Source organism: Montipora foliosa, chromosome 3 (assembly GCF_036669935.1).
Source record: "Montipora foliosa isolate CH-2021 chromosome 3, ASM3666993v2, whole genome shotgun sequence".
NCBI lineage: Eukaryota > Metazoa > Cnidaria > Anthozoa > Scleractinia > Acroporidae > Montipora > Montipora foliosa.
The window spans coordinates 47475928-47501793 of record NC_090871.1 but is presented as its reverse complement, the minus strand read 5'-3'; the positions used below and the strand labels follow the sequence as shown (position 1 = coordinate 47501793).

Genomic DNA, 25866 nt, shown 5'->3' with positions numbered 1-25866 from the left:
ATAAAAACGCTGTTCTGGCTAATCGTGACTCTTACAGTTGCAAGCATACTGTGCAAATCCTCTCGGATGGTCTTTCTTACAATTTTCAAAAACAATATAGGGTCACTTGCCCTGCGTCCTGATATGATGGCATGCTTCCTTGTTAAATTAAAATAATTTGAGTGCCCGCTGTGTCCGCATTTCCGGCAATCAAGGTCATCAGTTATAAATACATTGCAGTTAGACGTGATCGTGAAAACATGTACATTTCTCAGTTACTTTAAAAAGCATCATGCCACGTGGCAAGCAGGGTGTGGCAGTCGTTACCTGGAGGCTGAGTCCAGTTTGTTATTGGATATATTCTGAGAACGATCAACATGTTGAGAGAAAATACAGGATTTTACTCTAGTGCTTGGGATTAAATCCAACCAACTTGAAGATGTGGCGCCAGTGAAGCGGCCGAGATCATCTCAATATTGATTAAGTTGATTTTAAGGAAAAGTTAGGAGTTCCTTTTTAAAGTACCCAATCCTTCCATATTTAGCAAACTTGCATAGCAACAGTCTCATTAAATCTGACACTTCTCGACTAGAACTTCTGACATAAAGGACACATTTTACAGCTTACTTATGCATTGACATCAAACGAGCAAATTCAATTCAAAGCTTTATTATATAAATTGACATTTCTAAGTATGAAGAGGAAAAGGCTGTTGAAAGAAATGTTTTCATCAGCTAAGAGAATTTGATCCGTTCATATTACGTAGTTGAAAGGCAGTGTGACCCAGTGTTGAGGGCGCTTGCCTCGAGATCCACAGATCCCACGTCCAAGACCCCTTCTGACTTCTCCTTGAATTTGATTCCCTTAGTCCCTGGTTCAACTTCCCATTAGCCAACTAGTTTGCTTCCAGCCGGCCAGTTGAGATTCTTAAGCCGGTGACACACGGTTCAACATCTATTGATCAACAAATGTTAAGTTGCAGCTGTTGTACAACAAATGTTGAACAGTGTGTCATGCCATGCCGAATGTTGAAATATAAAATTCAACACGTTGAACGTTGTTGAACGATACTGAGACCATCTCTATTCCGTTCAACACGTCTGTGCCAACATTGAACAATTATTGGATGAGGTTGAGCATGATATAATGAATTATCAAAACCTCGTGTCTGTGTTATCTGCCTGGAGTCGATTTCATTTTTGACTCTTGTAAGCCAAGATGTGATAGGGGTAGACCTCGTGTCTGTGTTATCTGCCTCAGCCTTCGGCTTCGGCAGATAACACAGACCTCGGTTTTGATAATTCATGATATCATGCTCAACCTCATGCAATAATTGTTTAATATGTGTTAAAAAATTACAGCAAAACAAATTGCTTTTATGTGGATTCTCAGCCTTCGGCTTCGGCAGATAACACAGACCACGGTTTTGATAATTCATGATATCATGCTCAACTTCATCCAATAATTGTTCAATGTTGGCACAGACGTGTTGAACGGAATAGAGATGGTCTCAGTATCTTTCAACAGCGTTCAACGTGTTAAATTTTATATTTCAACATTCGGCATGGCATGACACACTGTTCAACATTTGTTGTACAACAGCTGCAACTTAACATTTGTTGATCAATAGATGTTGAACCGTGTGTCACCGGCTTAAGAATCTCAACTGGCCGGCTGGAGGCAAACTAGTTGGCTAATGGGAAGTTGAACCAGGGACTAAGGGAATCAAATTCAAGGAGAAGTCAGAAGGGGTCTTGGACGTGGGATCTGTGGATCTCGAGGCAAGCGCCCTCAACACTGGGTCACACTGCCTTTCAACTACGTAATATGAACGGATCAAATTCTCTTAGCTGATGAAAACATTTCTTTCAACAGCCTTTTCCTCTTCATACTTAGAAATGTCAATTTATATAATAAAGCTTTGAATTGAATTTGCTCGTTTGATGTCAATGCATAAGTAAGCTGTAAAATGTGTCCTTTATGTCAGAAGTTCTAGTCGAGAAGTGTCAGATTTAATGAGACTGTTGCTATGCAAGTTTGCTAAATATGGAAGGATTGGGTACTTTAAAAAGGAACTCCTAACTTTTCCTTAAAATCAACTTAATCAATATTGAGATGATCTCGGCCGCTTCACTGGCGCCACATCTTCAAGTTGGCTGGATTTAATCCCAAGCACTAGAGTAAAATCCTGTATTTTCTCTCAACATGTTGATCGTTCTCAGAATATATCCAATAACAAACTGGACTCAGCCTCCAGGTAACGACTGCCACACCCTGCTTGCCACGTGGCATGATGCTTTTTAAAGTAACTGAGAAATGTACATGTTTTCACGTTCAGGTCTAACTGCAATGTATTTATAACTGATGACCTTGACTGCCGAAAATGCGGACACAGCGGGCACTCAAATTATTTTAATTTAACAAGGAAGCATGCCATCATATCAGGACGCAGGGCAAGTGACCCTATATTGTTTTTGAAAATTGTAAGAAAGACCACCCGAGAGGATTTGCACAGTATGCTTGCAACTGTAAGAGTCACGATTAGCCAGAACAGCGTTTTTATTCCAAAAAAAGGTCAAAATAACCATGGTGAAGGACATCTTTCTTTCATATGATTTTATATTCCTTATGGAATTTTCTTTTGGTTATAAGCTTCCCTGTTTCCTGATGACATCCGAGACAAAATCTTATATCGATCAATTTTTTGTCAAACCTCTACCCCTATCACATCTTGGCTTACAAGAGTCAAAAATGAAATCGACTCGAGGCAGATACCACAGACACGAGGTTTTGATAATTCATGATATCATGCTCAACCTCATCCAATAATTGTTTAATATGTGTTAAAAAATTACAGCAAAACAAATTGCTTTTATGTGGATTCTCAGCCTTCGGCTTCGGCAGATAACACAGACCACGGTTTTGATAATTCATGATATCATGCTCAACCTCATCCAATAATTATTTAATGTTGGCACAGACGTGTTGAACGGAATAGAGATGGTCTCAGTATCGTTCAACAGCGTTCAACGTGTTAAATGTTATACATGTATTTCAACATTCGGCATGGCATGACACACTGTTCAACATTTGTTGTACAACAGCTGCAACTTAACATTTGTTGATCAATAGATGTTGAACCGTGTGTCACCGGCTTAAGAATCTCAACTGGCCGGCTGGAGGCAAACTAGTTGGCTAATGGGAAGTTGAACCAGGGACTAAGGGAATCAAATTCAAGGAGAAGTCAGAAGGGGTCTTGGACGTGGGATCTGTGGATCTCGAGGCAAGCACCCTCAACACTGGGTCACACTGCCTTTCAACTACGTAATATGAACGGATCAAATTCTCTTAGCTGATGAAAACATTTCTTTCAACAGCCTTTTCCTCTTCATACTTAGAAATGTCAATTTATATAATAAAGCTTTGAATTGAATTTGCTCGTTTGATGTCAATGCATAAGTAAGCTGTAAAATGTGTCCTTTATGTCAGAAGTTCTAGTCGAGAAGTGTCAGATTTAATGAGACTGTTGCTATGCAAGTTTGCTAAATATGGAAGGATTGGGTACTTTAAAAAGAAACTCGTAACTTTTCCTTAAAATCAACTTAATCAATATTGAGATGATCTCGGCCGCTTCACTGGCGCCACATCTTCAAGTTGGCTGGATTTAATCCCAAGCACTAGAGTAAAATCCTGTATTTTCTCTCAACATGTTGATCGGTCTCAGAATATATCCAATAACAAACTGGACTCAGCCTCCAGGTAACGACTGCCACACCCTGCTTGCCACGTGGCATGATGCTTTTTAAAGTAACTGAGAAATGTACATGTTTTCACGTTCATGTCTAATTGCAATGTATTTATAACTGATGACCTTGACTGCCGGAAATGCGGACACAGCGGGCACTCAAATTATTTTAATTTAACAAGGAAGTATGCCATCATATCAGGACGCAGGGCAAGTGACCCTATATTGTTTTTGAAAATTGTAAGAAAGACCACCCGAGAGGATTTGCACAGTATACTTGCAACTGTAAGAGTCACGATTAGCCAGAACAGCGTTTTTATTCCAAAAAAAGGTCAAAATAACCATGGTGAAGGATATCTTTCTTTCATATGATTTTATATTCCTTATGGAGTTTTCTTTTGGTTATAAGCTTCCCTGTTTCCTGATGACATCCGAGACAAAATCTTATATCGATCAATTTTTTGTCAAACCTCTACCCCTATCACATCTTGGCTTACAAGAGTCAAAAATGAAATCGAAGGGTCGCCAAAGGATCATTATCAAGATAACCGACGTTGACGATATCTATGAAGAAATGTTAAGTTGCAGCTGTTGTACAACAAATGTTGAACAGTGTGTCATGCCATGCCGAATGTTGAAATATAAAATTCAACACGTTGAACGTTGTTGAACGATGCTGAGACCATCTCTATTCCGTTCAACACGTCTGTGCCAACATTAAACAATTATTGGATGAGGTTGAGCATGATATCATGAATTATCAAAACCGAGGTCTGTGTTATCTGCCGAAGCCGAAGGCTGAGATAACATGCTCAACCTCAGATAACATGCTCAACCTCATCCAATAGTTGTTTAATATGTGTTAAAAAATTACAGCAAAACAAATTGCTTTTATGTGGATTCTTTACAAAATGCGTTTACAGCAGAAACATCGTGCTGATTCAAAGTATTTGAATGTTTCAAGTTTGGCTTCCGATCTCATATTTGGTCTTTCTGGACCAATATGGGAAGCTACTTTTTTTGCGTAAGCACTAAATGAATCCGATGCGAAAATGTTTCGAATTTTTCACGAATGCGGCGACGTTTGCTTTTGCGGTGTTCGCGAAATCTGAGATATGCGATTTATGTCAAAAACATGAATACCGGACCCATCATTACATTGTTCAAACAGCGTGCAATTGTCAACATGTTGCTTCTTGCTCTTGGCCCAAAACAATCTTTCTTGTGGAACTGCCAACTTTTTGCCTGCATGAAATGAACCGTTCAGTGTGATTTTTGTTCTTTTTAAGGGGAGCGAAACTTTGCGTTGGAAAAGTGAAAAGGAAAGCTGCAGCAAAAGAAATGCCCATGAAAGACCAAATTATTACACGTAAGATATAATCTGTATTAATTTTTTCCAAGTCTTCATCGATTTAGCTAGTGTCGCTCCGTGCTCACCCGGCTTTTTGGAATTCTGGAGATTTAAGAAATTTGGTCTTGAATTTTCCACACTGCGAGCCATTGAAAATTCAAAGTTTAGAGTTAATATCGTAAAAGAAGGTTGTAGTAATTTTTCATGATGAAATATGATAATAATCAATTCTGGTTTAGTTGTCTCACGATGTCAAGTCGTCATCTGAAGGAACTTCAAGGAACTTCAATGAAACCTCACCTTACATAATGAGTGGCAAACCTAAAGTTACTGGTTAAAAGAGTAAGCTACTTATTAACAATTAATTTCTTCAAAGTTGATATTTTTAAATATCAAATACTGAAAAATATCAAATTTAAGTAAAACAATTATTCGGCAAAGGTGAGGTGAATAACGGTGAATAATTGTTTTAGTATAATAATTATTACATAGGTGATTATTTGTAAAAGATGCATTTTCTTTAAAAGCAATTAATTTCTTCGTCTGTCACCTCGGCTAGACGGCCTGCGTCCATTTTGAAAAAAAACGCTTAGGTGATCGCCTCAAATGCAACAAATCAGCACAGAGAATTTTCAATAATCACCAATGTAATTATACTAATACATTGTAATATTATAGAGATGGAGATGATGATGATGAAGAAGTTGAAGATTGCTATTACTATTGTTCTACTCCGCGGTTTTGTAACTGCTATTTTAGACTGATACTTAAATAAAGGTTATTATTATCAGCAGCATTACTATTTTTTGCTTTTCAGCACATTCATTGCCAATGTTCCGCGAGAAAAGATACAAAAGTAAGAAGAAAGTTAAAGAATCTGACCGGAAAGATCCTGTTAAGTCACATCGACCTGATCTGCCTGTCACTGGGCCGGGTGAGTTCTACATTACAGTGCTTGGATGGGAGGGGGGGGGGGGGGGGTGGGTGAGTGCTAGCGGAACACTACAATTAGCCTTACCTTAATCCTCTTCGTTCATGTCCGCACATAAGGCCCTTACCAGAGAACGCCATTGTTGCTTGTCCTTCGCTAGTTTTACCACCTCTCCCCAGCTCCACACTTTCTCCTTCATCTCCCTTTCAACTGATCGTCTCCATGTCTCCTTTGATCTTCCTCGCTTTCTTTTTCCATCTGGAGTCCAACGCATAGCCACCCGCGGGATGGCTATCAAGGGCATTCTACAAATATGCCCAATCCATCTCCACCTATGTTGTTTTACTTCAAGGGAAACAGGTCTTCTTTCGTAGTTCATAGTTCGAGGTCTTGTTTGGCCAGTAGATCCCCAATATCCTTCTCCTGCAATTAGAGCCCATTTGTAAATATCTTTTTTTAGCCCTTTTAACAGTTGTCAGTAGAAAAACGATTAATGAATACAGCGAACTGCTTTGTTTCAACTGTCTTTGAATTGTAGCTTTTTAAGCTACGCTCAAATTTATTCACACCAGAGGGTCACAAAAAAACTGGGTGTTAGTTTGCGGCCCGCCTCCCGTAACTCTTACCCTATTTCAGACCTGACCAAATACTTGAAACCGTATTTGAGACCTGTTTTTAGACCTATTTCAGCTGTTACACGGTTGGCGTAACAATTTGTGAAGTGCTTTTGTTGATGGTCGTATCGCCTAATGTTGAAGGAGTATCTTCTTCTAAAAAACTTACACCTAATTGCAATAACGTTGTCTTAGAATAATGAAAAAGGGAAAAAGCCAACTGAATAGGATTTAAATTAATTAGGCTATAATTAAGCACATTCTCAGGTTGGATTCATTTACAGCCGTTGCATTTCCCCGGAATCTTTTTTATTGTTTTCCAGCTTTAGAACAATAGCAAATTCCAACAGGCAAATACGACATTCATGCGTTGATGCTGCAAATGAATTCATTGGGCTTATTAGCCTAATTAATTCCTATTTAGCTTGTGCTTTTTTTTCATTTTTCTATGACAACGTTTTTGCAATTAGGTGTATCCAGACAAAAGTGCACAAAACATACCCCATCTCAGCCCAAAACTGCTAAAAAACCCATACACTTTAGGGCCTCTCATGCCTGTGTGGGAGTACCTATAAGGGAGTACCCCCCGGCACCCGGCATCAAACCTGGCCCCAGTTGTTCAAGCGATGGATAGCGCTATCCGCCAGATAAATCGCTATCCATTGGTTGCAATGTGAACCTAACCCTAACCCTAACCATTGGCTTTTTTAACAACGACTGGTATTTCCCGAAACAAACAAGAGCTAAGACAAATTTGGACCGAGCACTGAGGGAGCTAATATGTATCTTTTTTATTATCTTCAAACAAACACGACCCACCCACCCACGCGATTTAGCCTCACCCTTTCTGTTCCATTTTAATCTGTCCAAAATTGTAGATGTGACTGTGGCTTAACGTCAAGTGTAATGGGTGAAATTTCGTTAACTATTTTAGCGTTACGAAGCCCGAAATTTTAATGTGAGATAAACAGTTCACTGCCACGGAAGTTAAGGGACCCACGACACACGACCCACGACTCACGACCCCCACCCACGACCCACCCTCCCACGCCGATTAGACTCTCTCAACAGAAATGCCCCCTTCCCCCTAAATCAAAGACGAAGGCTAAAACGCGCGATTTTCCCACCATTGATTTTCGACGGAGGGGTGTGGTCTCAATTTTTCAGTTGATCTCTCCAAGATTGTAGGTCATTAGGTGAACGCAACGACCTTAATCAGCACATAGGACAAACTGTGGAAATATTTTCAGTTTCTCTAGTTGATTGTACAGAAAACCAAATGTCAGTTGTTAATTGCGGCGTGAGAAAATCGTTCAACACTCACATTTTTTTCTACACAAAACTTAAGATTCGTCATTAGTTTTTGGAGGAGAATGACGATGAAATTTATTGTAAATCACACGTGCCGTCCATGCGTTCTCGTCAAGCTGTTTTCGGACAAAACAACAATCAGATCCGTACTACAAGAAAATTCTCAATAGGCCAGTTTCGTATTCTAACGGTTGGACTGGATCTAGCATGAAATGGAGGCTAATACGGGCAAAGCAATTTGCATTTGAAAAGATTTGCCCGCATTAGCCTCCATTTCATGCTAGATCCAGTCCAGCCGTGAGAATTCGAAAATGGCCTATTAGAGATCTTGGATAATCAAATATGTATTGTTGTTATACAATAGAAATCGATATAAAGGTCTTCAAAGAGTCGGTGAAGAGGATTCTTTGAAGTTTTTCAAAGGTTGCAGGAAATACTGAAATCTAACACCTTCAATATGATTGGCTCCATTACGGCACCATCCTGCAGGTGTCGAGCGCTATTTTTTGGCAGTCCAGGTAACCTTGAGGTCTGGTTTTTTTTTTTTTTCAGGTCATGGCGGACGAGTCACATCTGGTATGTCTCTCTCAGCTTATGTGGTTAAAAATCTTGCTTTGGAAATGAAAGATGACTCGCATCCGAGAGAAGCTATCCTTAAACACGCGAAGGTGAGGCACGCATTTCGAAACTCTTGGGTTAAGTTGTTCAAAAGGTGTTTTGTTTTATACTAATGCCACTTCTTGCATGATTCCAGAGGTCTTTTTTTCAAAGAGTCTTATTTGACATTCGACATTCTACATTGGAGGTTGAAATTGTCTTGGGGCATTCCGCGCCATGCAGATCAATCTACGATCGACGATGTTTTTACATACTTTCGTAACACTTTTGTTGACTGTCCCAAATATCCTCCAACAATAACTTTATTCTGATTGGCCGTTCTAAACAGTGCGTGCAGAGCCGAAGAACTCGTGGCGTTCTAAAAAATAGAAAGATACGCGGACAGGCTGACTCGCTGGGTTTGTTTAGGAGAGGAAAAGGAAAGAGAAGGAACTTTATTTAAGTGTCTAGTCGTTCTAGCGCTGGAGCACTAATTGGGGACACTGTAAATTGAAATTAAACATTAAAACAAATCAAGTCAAATGTTGGTTTTTGAGGAGAGGGAAAACCGGGCTACCCGGAGAAAACCTCTCGGTGCAGAGTAGAGAACCAACAAACTCAACCCACATATGACGCCGAGTCTGGGAATCGAACCCGGGACACATTGGTGGGAGGCGAGTGCTCTCACCACTGCGCCATCTCTGCACCCCCAGGAAAGTTCCAAATCATGGGCTCCTGTTCAGAATTACTCGAGCGCGCGAGGAGTGGTTTCTTCTCCCACGTACTTCTTGATATCGTGCATGAAATACCCTCATCCTTTCCCTTTCAACCTCCTGCTACGTTGACTTCTTCCACCCATCATTGCTATCCCCTTTTGATGTGTTGATCCAGTTATCTGCACATCTGACCATCTGTGTGAATGTGCCCCTGATATTCGTCTTTCTGTTGGATCTTCTCGTGTTTTACAGGCTGCAGCTGAAGATCCTTACTGGGTGTCTCCGGCTTATGCGCAGTAAGTTTACATTGATGTTACCACCCAACAGTTATCTCTTTACGTGATACCAACAGTACCTCTTCCCAACTCATTCGCTCTTAGCCAACGGGAAAGTGCTGAAACGCAAAGTATGGGTGGTACGAGAGAGAAATATGAGAAGCTGAGTAGAGAAAGAGGAGAAGAATTCTGAATATCGTTTTTGGTACAGTGACTTCATACAACATAAGCCTTTTGATATATCACGCCAATCCGGCTGCTTGTGAGAGGCAGCCTCTGGTTTATAGTCCTTTTCCGATAAGATTTGAAGGTCAAACCATTTATGGATGTAATAACAAAGGCAGCTCTTTCTCCTCCGTTGTTCAAAGACTCTGTTTATTGGTCAGCCGGCGTTCTTACCCGCGACCTCCTTCCGCTCGTGGTTCGATGCTCAAAGTACTGAGCCAACCTGTCGGTAGTATTACAAGAAGATCGGGACTTGGGAATTTAGGTTTTGTTCAAATTAAGTGATACGTTCCTTGCTTCACATTTCGTGTTCTCTTGGGATCAACTATTTGAAGTGCAACCGGTTTAAATTAAAGAGTTTGAAGCGTCCCAATAGACCCTTCTCCAAAATGGAGGCAACGGATTTGAATGAGTTAAAATTGAACTGAATAAACTGATACCAGGAATAGAAAGAGCACCTTTACTTTAGTAGCCCTGCAAAGTTTCAGCATGTTAGGTGTTATATCAGCTGAGAAAATATAAATTGAAATTTGACAAATTTACAGTGACGTTTGTATGAATGGGGGTATACGTCATACCCCCAATCATAGAAACGTCTGTAAATTTTTCATTTTTCAATTTGCCTTTTCTCAGCTGGTATTGCACCTGATATGCCAAAACTTTGCAGGGTTACTAACGTAAAAGTGCTCTTTCTAGTTCTATTAATTTTAACTTATTTGAATTTTCCGCCGCCATTTGGGGAAGGGTCTATAGTTGTTTTTAGTCGGAAACGCCGACCGGGTTGCTTAGCATCGGACAAGAGACTATCAGGTGAGAGAACACATCCCCCGCGCCCTATGATAGTCTTTTTCAATCGATTTTAAGCTTCGCGCCACGCTGTGAAAGTTATTTTTGGTTTCGTTCCCATGGCCGCGCGGTCCATGGTCAGAGGATCAGATGTCATTGTGAAGAAGCTTGCGACGACTTTTCTCGCCGTCGCATGATCCAGCGAAATCCTAAATCGAAATTTGAAGATTTTTCGAAGCTCGAAATTTCAACATCTTCCTCAAAAGAGCTCGCATCCCTACTTTCTGTTGATTCGACATCACCTTTATCGGATTCAGCTATGTACAGCATGGACCAGTTTTCTCTACATGGACGGGAACTTTTCCCACTCTTTTCAAAATCAAAGTTTTCAGATTCATCGACAAACTTGATGCCTACTACAGACGCCATTTTCTCAAAGCAGAACAGCAAAGCGGTTATTACGTCATTACGTCATTACAATTGACCAATCAGCTTGACCACGAGCTAAAATTAGATTGAAAAAGATTATCATGGGAAGAGGCCCATGTATGGGGGATGTGTTCTCTTACCCTCATAGTCTCTTGCATCGGACTACCGTGCGGGAAGTCGGGAGTTCAACTCGTATCGGACCAACCCTCAGGGTCTTTAAATGACGAAGGAGAAATTGCTACCTTTAATTACGTTCATAAAATCTGTGCGAAGTTAAAGATCCCACACACTATTCGGAAAGTGCAGGGCACGGAGTTTCCGGTGTTGTGGTCTAGAATGAATCATTGCTCAAGAGGAGCAATTTGTACGTGCTCTGATTTGTGAAGCTTGTTTTTGTCAAAGATTTTCGTCTCTTGTAAACTGCTTCGTGTCGACCGTCGTTTTTATTAAGAACAAAGATTAATGTAACTAAGGTAACGTCTGTTGCTTGGAAACCAATGCGCCTTGCTATGAGAAACATCTAAGCCAATCGTGCTTGTGAAACTTTTATTTCAAAAGGCCATTGGACCCCATTTGCAAGAAAAACCAAGCCACATTAAAAGTAAAGACGTTTCTGGTCATGAAATCTTGTAATAAGTTTCCCCTTGCTCATCTTGAAAATCGTTGGCCGCAGTTTGGAAGAACAGCTTTTAAGAGACTACAAGACTTTCCAAAACAAGGCAGGTCTCTGGAAGATTATCATTTAAATTAAAAATTCGTGGTATTTTATCTTGTTTTGCAGTACACAACCTAGGACACTATTCCACGAAGAGGAAGAGGAAGAAGATGAAGAGGAATCACAGAGCAAAAAGATCAAACTGGTGTAGATCATGCCTTTACTGGCAATCGGTCGAAAAAACGCGGGCGTCTTTGGAAGAGTGGCACTGGAAACTAGCACTGGGGCCTGAAACAAATTCTCATGGAGCGCTTTTTATTGTCGTCGTAAAGGAGCAACTGGCTCAGTTATGAACCAGTCATTTCGGTGAAACGAGAAAAAAAGTCCAGTAGAGGAAAGACTGTTTTATGTGTTGTTCCATCGGAACGACCATACACAAGGAAAGAATCTATCAAACTGATTCTTTGTAGCTCTTAGCTTTACATAGCTTGCGAACGCAGACGTATTTCCGGTGGTCGTTTCTCTCCCCCGGGAGAGAAACGACCGCCGGAAATACGTCTGCGTTCGCAGGCTAAGCTTGACAAAAAAGAGAAGGGAAAACGTCAGAAACTACATTGAACTCTGTACATCCAGATCAACAGACTACACATTGCCAGATATAAAAAGTCTTTTAAGAAATAAATGAAACTCAACGATTTTCTCTCTTTGGCCCTTCTATTTTTCTTTTTGCGTGAACTACAAAAATTCTTTCTTTCATAAAGCTCGGATAAACGGCCCCGGTTTATTCTGCGAAGTTCGCCCTAGCGATAACCACAAGATTATAACGAGGCAATTTTAAATATTATGTGGACTACTCTCGTGAGACAGAACGGCTAACTTCCACATTTTGTATCCAAGGTTATACTGTTGACGACTTTCCAGTGGACACAATCCTTCAGGCCCTAATGAACCGTCAAGACGTGTAGGCCCCAATGTGCTGCCTTTGTAATTAAATCTACAGGCCCCATGCAGTTGTTCGAAGGGTAGATATCACTATCCACTGGATAACTAAATTGGTTTTGCTGGTGTTTAGAGTAGTTTTCTATTGAGTGTCGAAAGTAATTAGCAAATTACTTTGGTTTTTGATTAGCTCGTGGCTCGCGCCACTTTTTCAACCAATCAGAAGTGAAACCAAAAACAATAGTGGCTCGCGCGAGCACACTTTCCCGCGCTTTGTGTCGGCTACGTGCAATTTCGTCGATTGGTTTACCGGATTGTCTCCGTCCTTTCTGATTGGCTAAAGTAATTGCTTTGGTTTTGGTTTTACGAAACTAGAGCGATTTTCAATTGAGTGCCGAAAGTAATAAGCGAATTACTTTGGTTTTGCATTACTTCACTCAGTGATTGGTTCAAAGTTCTCGCGCCACTTTTTCAACCAATCAGAAGTGATATCAATTTTTCAATTGACGAAAGTCCCGAAAGAACTATTTATATGATAAAACAACCACACAAGATTTGTTTGATGGCGTTAAGCCTGGTTTCCAACGGTCTGCGATCAGTCTACAGGTGAGTCTACGACACGGTCGCCGGCGGTCTGCGGCGATCTGCGGCACGCGGTCTAGATCGGGAAAGTTGTATCTAGTTCTACTTTCCCGACCATCACGACGATTCCGACTAAGACTATTTTTAATGGAAAAGTGTGTCTGAGATGATCTGTGTCCAATCGGCAACACACTATTGTTCGCCTTGAAACACATCCAATCAGACTTGAAGTAAGTGCGCTTTTTTTTCTTCTCGCCTCGCAGAGGATTAGTGGTACGCTTGTCTGCGATCGCTTCATATTTAAATGGTAACGTTTGCCTCCTGTGTTTACGATCGTCTGCGAAAAGATCGACGCAGACAGCTTCCGATGGTCGCAGACCGTTGCAGATCATATGGAAACCAGGCTTTACGCGCTTCTCCCGTAAATCCCGGGACGTTTATTTGAAACTTTCCCTGTGAATGTGTCAATCAATCCGTACGCAACATAACTTCCGGTGAAATAGATTTCCGGTTTGCTCTACAAAAAATCTAATTGGGAGAAGAAAATAATCCTATAGTCCTTAGGCGCTTTCTTTTTGTATGGAAATCCCGGGAGAATTTTCTGCTTACACTAAACAGAACAAATTTCCTCAATCAAAATATGGAACGGGACGAGTGTGTTCTTTTGAGACTTTCCTGTTTTTTTCTCAAGAGACTGGTTACTAATCAAACATGGCTGCCGACTTCATAAGTAGTAATTCTCACGTGCAGTTGTGCAGGTACGAGCTATAAGAGCATCCGCGCTAATTGACTGAAACCGACGCGATTCATATGGGCAGCTGAACACCAAGGCCCATGGGGTGCGGCATGTTTTTCCTTTTTTAAGGAGTATGGTACTAGTGGGACAAAGCAAATGGAACAGGATTTTCCGATCAATCGGATTTTCCGTACAAAAGGAAAGAACCCCTTGAGCCATCTGTCACATAATCACTGAAACTTTGTCTTAAACGAGAGTCTGGGAAAGTCTGGGATATATCGATCAACCTAGTTTCCAGGGTCTCTCTTCTCTGCCTCCTAGAAGAGAGACCCTGGGAACGAGGTTGATGGATGGCTATCTTGCTGTTTTTTTGTTGTGTTTTTGTTTTTTTTTGTTTTTGTTTTTTTTTTACATTACCATCTGTTGAGGTGGGGCATTTTGAGCAAAGCTTTTTGGCCGGGAACCGGAATTCAAACGCTTTTGATTTTCAACAGTTTAAAATTCCCGGGGGTGTTTGGAGTGACCATAGCCCCCGCCCCCACCGAGAAAAAAAAAAAATACTGATAAATGCCCCTAGGGCATTCTGGGATAGTAGTAAGGAAGTATACAGCGATCATAAAAGTAGCTGAAAGCAGTTGATAACAACAGAAATGTGGATTATTTTTTGCTCGATCCTCTCCTAAACATACAGAACAAGGCCTAGATATGCCACCAGGATTACGAAGAAACTTTTGGGATGACTTTGAGCCCACATCTCTGGTAGATGTCGACTGCTTTCTCCCTACTGGAGTCGTAATACAGCTTCAAGTGCGGATCGAAGCGCCGCTATCAGAGATCAAAAATCGACTATGGAGAGAAGCAAGCAATTACCCGTTGTTTAATCTGCTGACAGATACGGGAAAAGACGCTTCGAACTACGTGTTTGTTTGCGTGAATCAAAGAGGCAAACAGGAAGAACTTGTAGATGAATCTCGGCAACTGATCGACGTCCGCCCATTTCGACCTCTTTTGAAGCTCATTCACAGGAAAGGCGACAACGAAGAAAAACTGCTTAACTCGACGATCGGAAATCTGATCGGCAAAAGTTTGCATGAATTCGATCAAATGCAAAACCAGGAGGTCGACGACTTCAGGCGAAAGTATCGCAAATTTGTGGAGAACATAGCAAGTGATCGAAGGCAATTGGACTGGATCGGCCGAGCCATGTATGCGTACCCTCCGGAAGTCGAAAAAACCTCATCTCCGCCATCTCACATCGAAGAAAACTTGGCGGAAAACAGGCGATTTCTAGTGAATGTGGCCATCAAGAACAATCGAGCTTCGATAAAAGACATGCACGCATTCAATGTCCCCGCGGATGCTTATCCTGACGAGCTTTTGGTGCTAGTGTTGCAAAAGAGGGGAAAAGTTATGGGTGTTCCAGATCTCGACAAACCGGTGGATTACGTACTGAAGATTGTTGGAAGAGAGAGTTACTTGTTGGGAAATTATCCATTATTACAGTACACGGTATGTGTGTAGTTTTATAAGTCTTACTGTCTGTTCATTATTTATAAACAAGTGACTTGCAAATATTGCTTTGATCACGGTGTAATATACAATGTACGACGAATTCAGTTTAGTTTTTCAGTTCTATTTTTGTGCTTATTTCAGCAAGGCTAGTCCTAGCATACGAATTCAAGTCTTATGAAAAGTTGTTATAAAGTACCCAAAAGTGTTGTTGTTAAGCATCACCTTTTTAAAAATTATTCCTGAATATTTTCGTTTTCGAGGGGAAGACTTGAAACACACCAACGTCCACTATGCATATGGGCACCACACATGTGCTATACCATGGACCACCCCTCTTTCAATCAACCCAAAAATTATATGCATGGTTACTACCATTATACTGTATTTGCTCATTCCTCCCTCACAGGTGTCTTCAACATTGGGTTGAATAATTCTTGTCTTGTTGTTTATAAAGCTAACCCTCTGCCTTTGAAGCCCACATATACAATGTAAATTTTGCTCTGTTCTAAGCAGGATAATTTTACTCCTTAATGAGGAGTCTCCTAGGTTTAAAAGGAACCTCCACTGTTACTACGGAATAAGTTTAAACTGAAGGAAATTATGTTTACAAACAAACTTGTTCGAAGTTTGTTTTTAAAACAGTGTTTATATCAAGAAAAGTGAATTTTAAAATCGCTTAGTTTTCACTTACAAATTTCGCGAGCGCAGCCATCTTGAATAATAATTATTATTGTGACATGTTTTGGTTGCCCTATTGTTCTGACACAAAGAGCTCTTGTCTAATAACAATAGGGCAACCATACAATATAACACATCACAATTATTCAAGATGACGGCCTCTGGGGAATTTGAAAACAAAAATAGGCGATTCTAAAACTTGTTTATTTCGGATACAAACACTTTCTTTGAAAAGACTTTAGACTGACTTGACTGTAATGCTTATTTGCAGTGATTTAAAGTTAATTTTTTGTTGAAGTGGAGCTTCCCTTTAACCCATTGACTCCCAGGGGTTCCCCATTAACAAGTAAAATCGTCTGGCGTTAGACAGAGAAGAAGATGTCAAAGGGTAAATGGGCACATTCTTTTTGAGTGAGCGATTAAAGGAGTTAGCAACACCTACTCTAATAAAAAAGTATGTCCCCTAAACTCTTTCAGTTTGCCTCTTAATAGGGCCGGCCGGTAGATTTTACTCCGTCTAGCATGGGAACTCCTCCTTCAAGAAGACACTACATGTATAGTAGGTACATGTAGATGGTTTTTAGCTTTAATGATAATGGTCATTTAATAATTTTTTGGAATATTAATGTAAAAGGTTTTGCCTTTGTATTTTAGTATATCCGTGCATGTATTGCCAAAGGCACAAGGCCAATGCTATCCCTTGTACTACGAGCATCTCTTCAAGTTGAAGTTGACGTAACTGGTATCAGTCCCTCAGCTCGGCGGGGTGTAGCACCACCGTTACCTCAAAAGCCGCAATCAGCAAACCTGTCATTATGGAATATTCAAACACATGTGAGAATCAAAGTAGTTTCAGCAGCTAATGTGAATGCTGGTGACTTAATGAAGGTTTGTAGCACTCTTCTTTCAATGATAGTTTTACCATAGGCTATAGACTTTGTGCAAAAAGTACTTCTCATCATTTTATATTAGTAACTTTCAATGACGTTTTATGCATGCTCAGCAGGTTGTTAGAGTTCTGCAGGAGGGCATTTGTTTTAATACTTGAGTTATAATTTATGGTATCAGTATTTAGTTACAATGTTAAACATCATTTCGGCCCGTGAGCATGATCCATGCAGGACCTCAAAGAGTACAAATGTAGCTCCACAGCCAGGTGGGATAAGCTGGGAGTCGATTTTGCTGAGGGTCGAAAACTGGTCCGGGAGTGCCCAGAGAAAAACCCTCAGAGTAAGATTGAGATCAACTGAAACTCATCTGACATGTGAACTTAAGATGTGATCCTGAGTCCACGGAGGTGGGAAGCATGAACCGTCACCACAGGGCGATCCTTATTCCCCAAGTTAAGTCAGAAGTTACATGTAAGAAAATTAAGGAAATTAATAATTTTCGTTTTTTGCCTTGAAAATGGTCGGTGAACTTGTGCACAGGATCAACTCTTTCATGGTAAATTAAAATACATGCACACTGGTATAATGTTTGGTAGGGCTCAAATAACAGGTTACTGTTTGTGTATCTGTTCAGGTTTGCGTGCGTGCAGGAATTTATCATGGCAGTGAAGCTTTGTGTGACATTGTAACCACAAAGCCAGAAGGTGGATCAAGTCCTTGTTGGAGTGAATATTTGGACTTTGATCTAGATGTAAATAATATTCCACGCATGGCTCGACTCTGCCTTGTTATTTACAGCATTTACGTTGACAAAAGGAGGACAAGAAATAAGAGAAGTGTAAGTGTGTAAAAGGAAGAGGGGACAGTGGATGTATAATTATCTTTGAACAGATCTTTGAGATAATTTTCCAAGCAACTTTAGTAATGTTTAAGAGAACATTTTGTTCGTTTGAAAAATAATGGACAAGCTACATATCTTTTTTTCTCATCTTGCTCCTTGTTGTATGCAAATGCAATGAGATTCAAGTAACGAGAAATTGACCTGAGTGACACAAAATAATTTAATAAAAACCTGGAGAGCCAATCATGACAGTTTTGTCCTCATATCCTCTATTTTTCGCAATGTTTTAAGGGGGAAGCTCTTAACCCTATATCCCCCCCCCCCCCCTCCCCTCACTTCTAGGCATGCGCAAAAAAAAAAATTAGAGCCTAGGTCACTTCAGACAAACATGAGCAGAAAAAAGGGGGGAAGAGAAGGGCTCTGGAGTCCAGATTTCTCGCTGATTTCTCATCAATTTCGGTTTCCTGTTTTCAGAACAATCATTTATTTGATATATGTCTTAGAGGGGAAGTACGGTCTACAAAAAGTTCCTCTAAATTACAACAACTTTTCCCCAGGAATTCGAAAATAATTGCCTTTTTGTCCATTTCCCTGTTAAATGTGACAAGAGCACTTTGAAGTTGCCTCTTTTGTGACTTAAAGAGCACCATCTTGAATATGACGTGTTGTGGCGTAGTAGCAATAGTCTACAAACGTGTTTGACCTCACCAAATCACTTTCTCAATGTTGAGTGACTTTCTGCTCCAAGAAATTCAATTGTTAGATAGTAAACGGTCTTGTGGTTCAATAGGTAGTAGGAAAAGTAGGCCATAAATGTGACAGAAACGTAAGTCACTAATTATTTGTAGATCCTCTGATCAATCAAACTTGGCGGCAAAAATCAGCCAGAGCAAATGTAAACAAAAACCTTGAACATTCGACATAGAAATATTAGACTAGCGTACCTTCTTTTTGTTTTCACTTTCTTACTTCTGTGTGACAGCCGTCTTTGATGCTTCAGCAAACGTAAGTTGTTCACTTTCACACGGGGAAGCGTTTAATCCAGAATAAGCCGTCGAAACCTTCAGATGTTGCTCAATACACATTGCAAGGCTTTTTTCACAGCAACAATTACAGCTATTTGAAGTGTTTTGAACTGCTCAAGTATGCTTTGGAGGGGGACGAAACTTGACACATGTCTAGACTTGAAAACACAAATAAAAGTTCTTAGAAACGGAAGCTTCCACAGGAAAATGAAAATTTAAAGAAAAGTTGGCCAGCAAAAGTAAAACATGGATGCATGGATTCCTCCAACCTGAAAAACTGACTGCTATATCTGCGGCCATTCGCTCCATACTGAAATCTCAGTCAAATAGTCCAAAATACCATTATAATTATTGTAGCGAGAAAATTGAATCAAGCAAGATATAGGTGACTTTCACAGTGACTGTTATCGGCATTTCCAGGCAGTAAAATAAACTTAACTTGAAATGTGGTTAAATTTTGCTAGCTTTATAGAAACTACTAAAATGATTTACTCTTGTTTTGAAGTTGTATCAGGGGTCTCGTAGAAAGCCACGGTAAACAGATTACACTTGATTTCCAGGCGTTTATTTAACAGCAATGAGTGCGGGATAGCACTGCAAGCTCTCTTTTCCTTTGTAAAACTCAGAGGTACATGTAAATCTGTTGTGATGGTGGAGCCAATATTAATACAATTTGCCCTCTGGATTAAGATTTAAGTCTACAAAATATCGCTCTCCTCGCCTGTGTTTTTCTTGTTTACATCAAGTACATCTAGTCATCCAGAGAAATCCTTGACTATTGCTATGTCATAGCCTTGTTTGCAAACACAAAAACAAAGATGGTGGATTTCAATTTAAAATTGCTTTTTTTTTTTTTTAAGCGTTATTGTTGGCTATTTAAACACATTAAGCCCAAATGAGTGGTTCAGTATGACAATACAGGTAAAGAAATTTCGAATCAGAGAAACTTTCCCTTTAAAAATTGTTAACCCAAGTTCAGCTGGAGATTTGGCTATAATATGTAGCTTGGCTGGAGAACTGGAGATTGAGTCAGAAAACTGGAGACTTGGCCTCTGTACTATAGCTATGTAGGTAATCATGATAATTATACAGTATAGAGTAGAACCTTTGCTAGAAAATCTCAACCTTTAACCTAAACTGCATGCTGAACTAAAATTTGGTGCTTGTTGTATCCCTAATTGTGTCTTAAGGTTGTCCTTGCCTGGCTTGCATACAGTATAACTGTATAATTGGTTCCTTCAATAATTAACTATACATTAAGTTTTGTATGTGACCCCAATTTTAAGACTTGCTTTATCTTTTCAGGAGAGCATTCCAGTTGCCTGGGTGAACACTACCCTATTTGACTATCAAGGGAAGCTGCGGCAAGGTCCCTTGAGACTATTTGCATGGCCAGTACCCGAGACTATGGCAGATCAACTTAATCCTGTTGGTACAGTGGTTTCCAACATTGACACTGTCACCTCAGTGTCTCTCGACCTGGAGTTCCAATGCTATTCCCATGCTGTGGTGTATCCTTCATTTGATACGGTAATAACTCGGTTCCTATAGACCTTATTCATAAATGGCGGTCACATTTATAATTCTTTTGTCCACGTGCAAATTAGCCTACCAAGCCTCATTTTAGAGCAAGAATTCTTTTCAATTCACTGTAGGATATTGAGGCTTGGTAGGCTAATTTGCACTTCGACAAAAGAATTATAAATTGACCGGCATTTATGAATAAGGTCTATTAATTAAAAATATTGTTTTTGGGATAGGCTGCATGTACATGTAATTGCACACAATTTTTGTTAGTCATTACTCTAGGAGTAGTGTCCTTCAATCTTCTTAGAAAAATCAAGAAGAGGAATGAGATTGAGCCTGCTGCTTTGACATTTCCCATTGAGTATGCATTAAAAGTTCAAATGTATTCAGGTGTCTGCACAGTCACACTTGACCAGTAACCACAAAAGGAAACCAAACAGTGAAACAACTCTGGCAGACACACAACAACCAAGGAGTCGTTTCCTTAGAAACTCAAGGTTGTTCATACTTTTAATTACCATTTCATATTTCTTGCGAACTAGTTTCTGTACTGTAACTGACATACGGAGGAAATACTCATGGGAATTTAGACAGTTAAAAATTGCCACATGCCCTGTTGTAATTTTCAAAAAATATTGATGACATTTGGTGATTTACACCATGCGCAAAAAATTAAAAAAAAAACAGGTTTGACAAGTCAAAACTGGATTCACCCATCCATTTCTTTGGATGAGCCACAAATCAAAGAATGTTGAGGCAGCTGGCAGAGTCTCCTTCCTCTTCCCAATTTTTCTAGAAGAGATCAAATGAGACTCTGCTCACAGGGTATACAATAATATATGTTATGGTTTGATTTTTCCTGGTTCAATATTTTTTAAACCAGTTAAATTTTTGATTTTCCAATGTTTCACATTATCGTAATTTGAGTACTGTAAAAACCCACAGATAAGCTGCAATTTCCGTAAACTGACACATTTATGGAAAAGTATGTAAATGAACATTACACAAACCTGCGAGGGAGTACTGGTCATTGCTTTTGTAAGTTTGTTGGCTCTTAAAAGAGCAGTTGTTCATGTAAGAGTAACCTTTAATATTGCAGTACTTATAGTTGTCGCCCCTTAAAGCTTTAAACCGTCTTCATTAACAGATCCTTTAAGCTGCGGTGTATGGTCACTTTTCTCCAACAGGAAAACGAAAGCAAACCTGTTTGCAGGCGTCGACAATGGCCTGTAACTTTAACTGTAACTTTTTTTAGTAATCAATCCTCCACAAGCAAGGAAATACCGCGCTATTCTCAAGTATTCGCCTGGTAGATGGCCCACTGTTTCTTCGCCGTTTAGCACTTTAAGGGCAAATTTGTCAAACGAGTACATTGTATATGGAGCTTTGTGTCAACTACTGACGAACAAAATAATAAAGACCCTTTTACACTGGGCAATGTTTCATGCAGCTTATCGCTTTGAGTAAGCTCTTAATACAGCACACTGCTTCCAGTGTTCAGTTTTCCATTTTTGTGTCCAATCTAATGCCTGGTCACTAAGCTTCGAATGTTCCGTTTGCATTCTTGTTGTAATGCAAAAATCTATGGAAAAACTGTGTTGAATAAATAAATTTCTGTCAGCAAAGACCAGAAAAGATCAATCTTATGTCATATTTGGTAGAAACATAAATTATGTTCATTATGTTAAAAAAATTGTAGGACGTATGACTTTGAAGTATTTTCCGTTTCAATGTTAATAGTGAGTTTACGTTCAATGAACAAGACTTGACTTTGGATTTCTTTTGATTTCTTTCAAAAAAATTTTTCCGGAATTGGAGCTGCTAAATTCAGGGTGTGGCTTATCTGGGGTTGCGGCTTATCTGCGAGTTTTTACGGTATCATTTAGGTATTAAAGACAAAGAAAAATCTAAATAGACTAGCTACAACAGTTGTTTGCTTACATGTAGTTACCTGGCCTATGAATGAAAGTGAGGCTACAGTTGAGCTTGTTGTGGTAGAAACCTCTCAGTCACTACTTCTTACATGGCATCTGACAGGATGCGGCGATGCGGATCTGCATAATTCCCTAAAATCTGCATCCTCCGCATAATTACAATGTTTTCCGCATAAAACTGAAGAAATGCCTGATATTAGTGATAAAGCAGCTGCTTACCACCCTCACAAACACAAAAGCCAAAGAGATTGACTACTTTGAAATGCTTATTTTCCTGAACATTGAAGCTAGAAAACACGCCATTTCGTTCGCAAGATAAAAGTTCGTAAGCAGTTTCCACTCATTTTTTGGGAATGAGCCTGGACTCTAGTTAAACCGTTTTCATAACATACCCTAGGCTCAAAATTTTTAAAAAGATACAAGGTATGAAAAGTTAGCTGCAAGTTATAGTAGCAAATTAAATTGCATCATTTGTAACTCTGGTAAAGTAGGGACAATCATTGCGATGATACGTATGTGTAAAAAACCACTGAAAATGGTGAATGATCGAGGGAATGGATCGTGGTTCAACCACATCACAATTCTGCTCCATATCTCCAAATTGAAACAAAATTCATGACAAGAAATAAAATATTTTTTTATCGCTTAATTTCTTTTAGCAAAAGTTTGGGCAAAATGCCGATTACTAACCCTTTTATTTTAACGGTGAATGCTGGTCGCAAATTGGCGACTCGGCCAGATATCTTAATTGCAAAGGGAAAAAGCGACTGTATTGGTCGCAATTTTGAGTCCTGATTTACCATAAGCATGTAAATACATTGGATGGGCCTACTTATTAGTTCTATATAAAATGTTTAAATTTCTGCATAATCCGGTGTAATTTCCGCATAATGAAAGCATGCTTACGCATAATATAGCCAAAAATTTCCGCATAATCTTTAATTTTTTTTCCGCATCCTATCAGAAGCCCTGTTCTTATGTAAATTGCAACTAGCATGAGAACAATCATTAACCCATTGACTCCTGGGGGTTCCCCATTGACGAGTAAAATCGTCTGGCATTAGACAGTAAAATACTATGTATGGCCGGTTCAGGGTTAATACATGTAGCTGTCAGTCCATAAATATAAATTGTATAATAACCTTCTACATGTATACTATGTGATTTTAATGAAACCTTTGACAGGTTTCTTTCTTTATGTTTGTACCTGTAACAATACAACTTGTATTTCATTTACAGCTGTATTGTGCATTTGTTGTTTTGTTTCTATGAGAAGTGTTCAAAATTATACAACTTTTCTGTCCTCACATTAATTTTTTACACTGGTTAGATTGACCTTTAACCCATTATTTTCTCTTTTAATGTAGGTTGCTGAATTGGCTGCACAAAACATAAATGCCAATATTTTTGTGAGTACATGATTAATTTTGTTTGCAACTTTGTAGCATAAAACTGATTTTATCTGTAAGTAAGATTTAGGGTGTTACGAAAAAGACCTAAGACCCCGGGGTCTTAGTTTTCATTGTACGAACTACAAAAAATAAGACCGCGTCTTAGTTTCGTAGTACAAAAACTAAGACCGTCTCTCTACAAAAACTACTGGTCAGGAAAGAAATGCGGGAAAACTTACTGCTAGTCAGAGATTTGGGCGCTGGATGATGTCTCCTCACATGGGTTAGTTTGAACAGACACAATGCCATGATAAGCTTGAATGTTGTGTGACAGAAAAAAAAGTGACATTTATTGGCACAGAAACTAAAGCTAGGGTCTTTCAGATAAGGAGAAACTCAGTCTGTTATCCCTTTGGTTATAAAAAGAGTCCATGTCTTGGTTGTAACCACCAAAAATGTGATACACACATTTTTTTGTCAGTAATCTTCCAGTTTCAAAACAAGTCCACAATTTAGCCGTAAGTCATGCAAGCAATAAACGGGTGCCCATAGATGGTTAATTTTATTATGATGCCTCATATGGGACTGAATAGTTTTACATGTCGGACATATTAAGTGATTTTCTGTAAGTTACTCTGCATTTGTCTGACTCACAAGCTTATTTCTCAGCTTATTACAATGAGGATATGAAATATCATCTTTTGGGGGGAGTGGGTACATCACGCTATCCTGGTACTCTGATGAATACTTATAAGAAACATTTTCACTCATGAATTTTGTGCGGTCTGTAATCCTTATGCGATATAAGGCGAGATTGCTGTCATAATTTTGTTAGGGAACGGGACTTTGGGTGTGATTCCCAACAAGTTTGCCAAGCAGAAAGGTACACTATCTGATGTGTCCCTTGGTTGGGATGAAACAAGCTTTGTAAGACTAACCACAAAGAATGTATTTTCACAAGTTACTGTCAACTTTATTGTCAATTTTCACTCGTGAATTTGTGTGGTCTGGAATCCTTATGCGATGTAAGGCGAGATTGCTGTCATAATTTTGTTAGCGAACGGGACTTTGGGCATGGTTCCCAATGAGTTTGCCAAGCAGAAAGGTGTCTGATGAGTCCCTTGGTTGGGATGAAACGAGCTTCTTAGGAGTAACCTCGAACAATGTATTTTCACAAATAACTGTCAACTTTATTGTCAGTTTTCACTCATGAATTTGTGCGGTCTGGAATCCTTATGTGATATAATAAGGTGACATTGCTGTCATAATTTTGTTAGCGAACGGGACTTTGGGTGTGATGCCCAACGAGTTTGCCAAGCAGAAAGGTCTCTGATGAGTCCCTTGGTTGGGATGAAACGAGCTTCGAGTAACCTCGAACAATGTATTTTCACAAGTAATTGTCAACTTTTTTCGAAACATAGAAATCAGTGTAATACAGAAAGAAAACATGCCATAATTGAAACTACATGTATAACTAATTTAATAGTTCCATTATAAATTAGAAACTTGAAAATCCTTTGTCACTTCCTCCACCCCCGTAGACAGTACCACTGTTTTTTGTTTGCATGACTTTCGGCGACATAGTGGACTTGCTTTGATACAAAGTACTTCTCGTATCACATTCATTTTTAGTGGTTGCAACCAAAGGGTTAACAGACTGACTTTACCCTTATTCAAAAGATTCTGTCTTTAGTTTCTGTGCCAATAAGTATATAAAGCATCAACGAATGTTGCTGTTTTTGTTTTTCTGTAACACAACATTCAAGCGTTTCATGGCATTGTGTCTGTTTAAATTAAACCATGTATGGAAATCATTGTACATTGTACATGTAGCATAATTTATAATTATGTCAACTCTCCCAGGTTATCCAAGAGTATCTCAGATACAGAACATATTTCCCAGTCTACCATATGAGTCACCAAATCTCCTGGATAAAAGTGTCTTTTAATACTATGGCAGAAGATTTTTCTTGAATACAGGAGGAGCTGTTATGGATTCATGAGATTTAGAAATTTTACAGTTCAAAGGATGAAAATCACACCTCCCTAATAGCCCACTCTCTCAGGTGTGTGGTGCAATCCGATACTGGGGGGACCTGGGCAAATTTTTTGATGGGGTGGGATGGGGGGGGAGTTAATTTAGGGAGTGTCAAGTTCTAGAAGGATCCATTTTCTGGGAGGGGGGGTGGGTTGATGA

General features: G+C 39.5%; 2 protein-coding genes across 2 annotated transcripts in view; both read left to right on the top strand.

Moving 5' to 3' along the window:
- Positions 1-12337, top strand: part of LOC137994919 (WD repeat-containing protein 70-like) — a 62971-nt gene extending 50634 nt beyond the window's left edge. Inside the window, exons 21-25 of the mRNA XM_068840494.1 lie at positions 5014-5093; positions 5893-6009; positions 8484-8599; positions 9497-9540; positions 11741-12337. Coding sequence (XP_068696595.1) covers positions 5014-5093; positions 5893-6009; positions 8484-8599; positions 9497-9540; positions 11741-11825 — 442 coding nt within the window. The 3' untranslated portion in view covers positions 11826-12337. The remainder of the gene's footprint in view (positions 1-5013; positions 5094-5892; positions 6010-8483; positions 8600-9496; positions 9541-11740) is intronic.
- Positions 12338-14483: 2146 nt separating this feature from the next.
- The window catches only part of LOC137997530 (phosphatidylinositol 4,5-bisphosphate 3-kinase catalytic subunit beta isoform-like), a 35659-nt gene continuing 24276 nt past the window's right edge, over positions 14484-25866 (top strand). Inside the window, exons 1-5 of the mRNA XM_068843582.1 lie at positions 14484-15380; positions 16716-16949; positions 17586-17789; positions 20123-20347; positions 23646-23687. Coding sequence (XP_068699683.1) covers positions 14577-15380; positions 16716-16949; positions 17586-17789; positions 20123-20347; positions 23646-23687 — 1509 coding nt within the window. The 5' untranslated portion in view covers positions 14484-14576. The remainder of the gene's footprint in view (positions 15381-16715; positions 16950-17585; positions 17790-20122; positions 20348-23645; positions 23688-25866) is intronic.